Genomic DNA, 7,112 nt, shown 5'->3' with positions numbered 1-7,112 from the left:
CACTTGCATAGTAAATCTAACAATAATAACCATAATACCTCTTTCTTGAAAAAAAAATTTAACTTCAAAGATCTCCCGTAATATTGAATTATCATACCTACATTTTTTTTTTTTTGAAAAGAGACCTACATTTATTGGCAGGCTTTGATCATTGATTAATAAAAAATTATGCCTCATTCAGAAAATTAAATATAAATAAAGGATAAGAACAATTTGTTTGATCACGAAATAATGAATTATCTTATCTGCCTCCAGACTGCAATAGGGCGTTTGTTGAACTTTTGCTTTCAAGTGAAGAAGAGACGGTTGGTCGAGGGAGGAAAGAGGTTGGTCGGCCACTTCAAAGTCATTTTAAACCCAAACGAGACGATTTAAACACTTTATGCTAATCACTTAAACTAGAATGAGTCTTTTGTCAAAAAGAAAAACTGAAACATCAAACATCAAATTGGTGTTTGAACTTTGTAGCATGTTCCAGGCCTGCTGGTTCATAAATTACACTATTATTACTCACAGTTTTCAACAATCATGCTCATTCCTTTTCAATTCTTTTCATTCTTGTTTAGTCACGTTCATAAATTGATTAATTATAGTTCGTTGTGCATGTTTAATTATTCATTAACTGTAATGGTAAGGGACTACCTATTAGAATAATAGTAACGTTTCATAGATCAATTGAAAGTTCTTAAATTTTGTGAATTAGATGACAATACATCAGACATAGAAGACAAATGGCTTCAATTTTTTCAAATTTACTTTTCAAACCAAAAGGAATAAAAATCTGAAAAAGAATGATTAGGAGCAAAGCTTTACAAGCAATGATGATTTCAAAACTAGAAGCAGAGAAGCAGTGAACGGCTATTTCTAGCTTGCAACTTCACCTTTTACAGCAATAGGTTTTTCCTAATTAGGAAGTCAATGACGATTGTATTGAAGCAACTAGACCACAGCCACAACAAAGTACCAGTAGCCATACCCAACCACAGCAACAGCACTACAGCAGCACTATTAGCAGTACCACGCATTAGCAGTAACAGTATTGGTAGCAGCACCATTAACAGCCAAGAAGTTACTTCCTTAGCATAAATCTAGTAGGAAGATTTGAGACAAACAAATCACAGAAAATTCACACATGTACTAAAGTTTAGCAACTAACTTAGGATCATTAAGCTAGGGACTGTCATAAATTATAGTCAAGGGAAGCTGTTAGATAATTAAGGGATTGGCATAAAATATAGGGATTCACTTAGATTTTATACCGTCGCTTGTACTAGGGAATATTACCATTAGGAAATTTCCTTATTTGAAGCTTCCAAACAACCATGTAACCGCTATATATGTTAATGTAACAAAGCAGAGGATATGAAAAAGAAGAAAATAGAGTAGAGATTGAACAAAGAGTCATATTCTTCATTAAGACAACAGAGAGGTTATAGACTCTGTTGTACATGATGAACACTTGTAACCAAGCTTAACAAGTGTAAAACAAGTGTACATGCAAACTTACACGTAATGGGACAGCACTAAGGTGGTATTATCTCTAAAGAACTGTACAACGAAGCAAACTGACAAAAGCAAACAAACTAAGATGATTAGAAAACATTCAGATGCTGCAGCAGCCATGCAAGTATTACAACTTAACAATATAAATGGAAATAAAGATAATCATCTTCACTAAGCAGAAATAGAACAATAGACAAGTTCATTACGCTTTCTTCTGCCTTATTTCTTTCTCTACTCTTCTGTTCTGTTTCAATATTTCTTCAGATTGTCTAGTATAGAAACCATCATCTTCCATTATCTAAAGGCAAGATTACCACATGGCTTTGTATGCTGTCATACCCACTTGAAGTATTGCTTCTACTGCCACCATAGCTATATCTATCGGATGGTTTTCCATCCAGTAAATACTCAGTCTCCTCGGAATTCGATTCAAGATTAACCCATGGATGCTTCTCTGTCAACCTTAGTCCTTCTAATTCCATTGCTACTTCTTTCATTGAGGGTCTCTCCTCTCCTTTAATTTCTAAGCACCTCATTGCTAGCTTAGCCACTTCCATGATTTGATTTCTATTTTCTTCATCCACTAAATGACTCTCCAGAATATCAAACAAGCGATCCTTTCTCAACGAAGAAAGGAAATACTTAGCTAGACTCCTCTCCTCCTCAGGCCTGTCAAAAGCAATTGCCTTCCTTCCAGTGAGAAGTTCAAGAAGAACAACTCCAAAGCTATAGACATCACTCTTCTCAGTCAGCTGGTTTGTATGCAAGTATTCAGGGTCTAAGTAGCCAAGAGTTCCTTGGACCATTGTCGATAACTGAGTTTGATCTACAGGAACCAATCTTGAAGCTCCAAAATCAGACACTTTCGCGGTGTAGTTATCATCCAAGAGTATGTTTGTAGTTTTGACATCTCTGTGGATAATTGGTATAGATGCAGCCGAATGCAAATATGACAGCACTCCAGCAGTTTCTGCTGCAATTCTTAATCGTGTCCCCCAAGGCATGGTGGCTGCCCTGCCTTTGTCATGAATGTGGTCGAAAAGGGTTCCATTAGCAACAAATTCATAAACTAGTAACGGAACTTCTTCCTCTAAACAACAACCCAAAAGCTTGACTACATTCCTATGGTTGATTTGTGAGAGCACAACAACCTCATTTATAAATTGCTCAATTTGGCTCTGATCCACTATTTTCGACTTCTTTATAGCAACCATATTGTTACTTTCCAAGATACCCTTGTACACTGTGCCATAGCCTCCGCGACCAACAATCATGGACTCATCATAGTTGCTCGTAGCTCTTTTAAGTTCCTCTGCAGTAAAGATTTTAGCAGTTTCAGATGATGCGTCTCTGCCAGTGAGTTGTTGTTGAAGCATCAAACCACCATTTTGCTTAAAAAACTTTTCTTTGAGCTTGATGAGCTTTCTTTTCTTGTGTAGCATGTACAGCCAAGCACTCCCAGCAACTACAGCTACAGAGCATATACTAACACCTACATTTGAAATAAGTAGGATTATTCTCCACGCATCAAAATCTTTATATTGTATTATGATTCCCTTTATATTGTTCATGCTAGAATCAAGGTGAAAATTTGTAACCTTTTCCAACTTATTGTTGACATCGCCATTTTCAGCAAGGAGTCGTTTGTTAGCAGGTTACCTTTTCCAACTTATTGTTGATATCGCCATTTTCAGCAAGGAGTCATTTGTTAGCAGGTTTACAAGCAGAGTTAGACGCCTCCAGGTTGCATTTAGTCTGACTATGTAGTTCTTTCTTACAAAACAGCTGAAATTTAGGGCCCATGGTTTTAATTAAATCAAAACTTCGCTTTCTAAAAACTTGTCAAGTCAAGACTATTGCAACTCTTGGAAGCATCCGAGAAACCGCAAACCTGTAAAAGTTTCAGCTACATAGATAACCTAAGATTTTCAGGAATTTTTTAAATAAAAATCTTTTTTAACTAACATGTCCAAACAAAAGCAAGAGATTGTCCTTTTCTTTTTTTTTTGGTTTAGCAAATAAAAAAAGTCTGTTAAGAGTGTTTTTCTTTCTTCTTTTTTCGGTCTGAACGTTCAAAGAACATAACATGTTCTAATTTCTATGATGCCCACACCGTGCTTTCAACTAGAAATTTCTTGGTAGATTATGATCTTGAAGGAATGAATGTCTATGCAACAATTTGTTTTCAAGGAATCATCTTTTGGTCAAAACAATTAAATTCATAGGCAAAGTTTATCCTGCTAATCTATTCATCCTCTGCAACAGGTTAATCAAAAACCAATAGTAAATCCATCTACTCCGAACTGAGTGAAATTCTTTTGGCCAATTTAATTGGTATGCAAACCATTCATAATATTTTTTTAGTAAGGCAACTTTAAAAAATTAGATGATGTTTTAATTATTTGTATATTAATAATGCAATCAATGTACTTACCAAGAGCAATTTGAACAAGTTGTATTTGATTGGGAATGCAGCCTTTTCCACCCTTTCTACCATCGCCATGATAACCCTTTGGACACTTGCAAGTATAATTTCCCAACTCATTGACGCAATACCCTGGTTTTTCGCATTTATGCAGGTCCGGATTGGTGGTAGTGTTACACTCATCAATATCTGAGAGATGATAACAAATATAATTAGGAGTCTAGGTAATATTTAAACGATTGAAACGAACAGTGAACGCAAAATAAGCACGGCAAGTACCTCTCATTAGAGGAAAAAAGAATAAAAAAATTGTTACCTACCATAACAACCATCGAGGTATGGATTCCCTTGATAACCATCCACGCATTTGCAACGATAACCACGCCCGTTATAGGATCCATCACATGTGCTATTTCCCTTGCATAGAAAAGTAGACTTGTTTTGTGCAGCTAATTCACAACTTTCATCCCCAACTGCCCAATCAACCACCATTGGGAGCCTTGTTTCACCTTCAAAACCTTGAAGATATTTGGGGGAGAAAGTGAACTCCTTTTCAACAACAAAGGCGTAGCTGCAGCTGTTGAACTCCGTTACATTTTTATGTTGAAAATAACTACTCGCTGTGAGTGTACTGTTTTCCAGACCTTTGGGAATGGGAATTTCGCAACACCCCACACCAGAGCAAGAATCGTCAACAACTTTCTGGCTATCACATATGGACATGCATCCGGTTGTATACCTATCATTACCTTGGTAACCCTGAATGGTAGCATAGGTATCACAACCAATAGCCACAAAGTTGTTCTGGGCGTCAGAAATGGTGAATTGGCCTAATGTCAAACTGGGCCTGTTTCTTCGCACTGAATCACCACTTTTGTTGTAACAATCGTATGCTATTAAACATAACAAACGAATCTCACCATTAAGTGAAATGTTTCTAACAGGAATATTACCATAAAACGGTTGTGCATGGACACCAGATTGATTACAGGAGATACTAAAACTTGCATCGAAGTAGCAACCTTTCCCTATGCCAAAGGGAAAAGGGATGCTTACGTTCCCACACTGATCTGGACAGTCCGGCCCGGGTTGAACTCTTAACGGTGCTGCAATGGATGCCAACAGCACCCCTGCAAGCATGAACGCCAACAGCATAGCATATGAGCCCATATTAACTCCTTCAATCAATACAGGATGGTTTTAAGAAGAAAAGCCTTGCTTGGTGGCCCTTATATTAGTTAAAACTCCGATGGAAGACCAAGTCGAGAGTGCAGCTAGAAAAGAAATTTAGGCAGAAAGTTCCATTATGTTGACTTGCCTTATAGTTTGGGCTTGTCCCAAAAGTCTCCGTAGAGTATTACCATCACCGAGACAAGTTTCTGGTTTATCTATTCAAATAGCACCGAGTATATAATTCAGGACTTGAATAATTAATTAGTAATTAATTAAATTGCTCGGTCGTTGAAGAAGACCGGGTATGCGTCATGTACCAGCTAATTGTCAGGGAAAAGTCTTTCAGGAATAAATTAATGTAAATTGGTCCTAATTTAGAAATGATCAAATTATACTTTTAATCCCTTTACTCTAAAATAATGAATGTGTTGCATTTAAATGTTATGTATCCACATAGCATCTAATTTTATTTATCATCTGTAGATAATTAATTGATATTTAATTAATTAATATTAGATATTATTTTGATATTTTTTAATTAAATAATTATAAAAATTATTTGAGACTTGATATAAATTTAAGTTTAATTTGTTTAAATTTAAATATAATATTCTATCTCTATATCCATAATACGTCTATAAATAGTAAACAGATGTATTAGTTTCAACACACAAACTGATATTCAATTAATTAATATTAGATATTATTATGATATTTTTTAATTCAATAATTAAAAAAATATTTGAGACAGGATATAAATTTAAATTTAATTTGTTTAAATTTAAATTATCTATTCATTATATTTAAATTTAATTTATTTAAATTTAAATAAGAATTAATTACATTTAAATTTAATTTATTTAAACTTAAATATAATATCCTATATATATATCCCTAATACATGAACAAACGTACTAGTTTCAACACATAGCCAAAGAGTGAATATGAGTTCTTTTGTAAGTCAAAAAAATCAAAAACTTTTTTCTTCTTTTTTTTCTTTCTCTTTATTCTTGAGGCTCCATCAAAGGCCGGAGGGTTTTAGAATGTGTAATTCCTTGTGAAGGACTCTAGTAGTCATTTCATCACAACGAAAGTGAAGAAATTATTGTGTGCAAGAAGGAAGATTTGTAAGGTAAGCTTTTTCGATCAGAAAAAGAGTGAAATATTTATCTAAAAAGGTAAGCCCACTTCCTAACAATGGTATCAGAGCAAGTTTTGGCTTGTTTTCATTTTTTTAATTTGTGTATATTTGAAAACGTATTTTTGATTATGATTTTATTTAATTTAAATTATCGGTACTGATTTATTATGTATAAATCGATAATAGTTGTTGAAACTGATATAGGGAAAGAGTAGGCTTTAATCATGTGCAAACAGTTGCATTAGTCTAAGGTCACGTGGTGTCTTATAGATGACAGCAAAACAAAAAAAAAATGAGAAAAGAAAATACAATTAGCAGGATTCGAATCTACACTAAGAAAGTCATTGAGACTTTAAAAAATATCCTTCAACCACTACATCAAGAAAGCATCTTTCAAATAAAATATTGGCAATTAATAAAGACCAAAAAGGTTTGGATGTCACCATAAAGGGCTTGATGTGATAGTCGCATGGTGCTAAAGGATATATTTTTCTTAATTGTATTTTTTGCCCTACAAGTTTCTGCTTTTACAGAATGACCTCAAAATTTTTTTGGAAATTAAAATTTCACAAAAAAATTAAAATATTATATTATGCTTTTGGCATGATATTATTTTATTAAATTCACATGCATTATAAATATAGTTAATTTATATGTTAATTAACCACATTTTTTCTTCTTATATGTTGTATATTAGAAATTATTTTTCTTCTAAAACATATATATGAATTTAACAAATGTCTATTAATTCAATTATTTTGCATACCATATAAGTATATTTTATAATTATTTTTCTTATTTGTTTGGTAAAATTTATAACAATGCATGATGTAATTATTTTACTTATTTGTTAGGTAAAATTTATAAAAA

General features: G+C 33.5%; 1 protein-coding gene across 1 annotated transcript; it reads right to left on the bottom strand.

The window, feature by feature from the left end:
• Nucleotides 1-1,389: 1,389 nt before the first annotated feature.
• On the bottom strand, nt 1,390-5,273 carry LOC18592448 (putative wall-associated receptor kinase-like 16). Its single transcript, XM_018126201.2, has 3 exons — nt 4,249-5,273; nt 3,938-4,117; nt 1,390-2,995 (listed from the first exon to the last, which is right to left on the bottom strand). Exons 1-3 carry the CDS (start codon nt 5,096-5,098, stop codon nt 1,788-1,790), a joined length of 2,238 nt encoding a protein of 745 aa, XP_017981690.2. The 5' UTR covers nt 5,099-5,273; the 3' UTR covers nt 1,390-1,787.
• Nucleotides 5,274-7,112: the final 1,839 nt, after the last annotated feature.

The sequence above is a fragment of the Theobroma cacao genome, chromosome 8 (genome assembly GCF_053813885.1).
Source record: "Theobroma cacao isolate CCN51 chromosome 8, ASM5381388v1, whole genome shotgun sequence".
NCBI classification, from domain to species: Eukaryota; Viridiplantae; Streptophyta; class Magnoliopsida; order Malvales; family Malvaceae; genus Theobroma; species Theobroma cacao.
The sequence above is the reverse complement of the archived record's forward strand: the minus strand, read 5'-3'. Positions and strand labels throughout refer to the sequence as shown.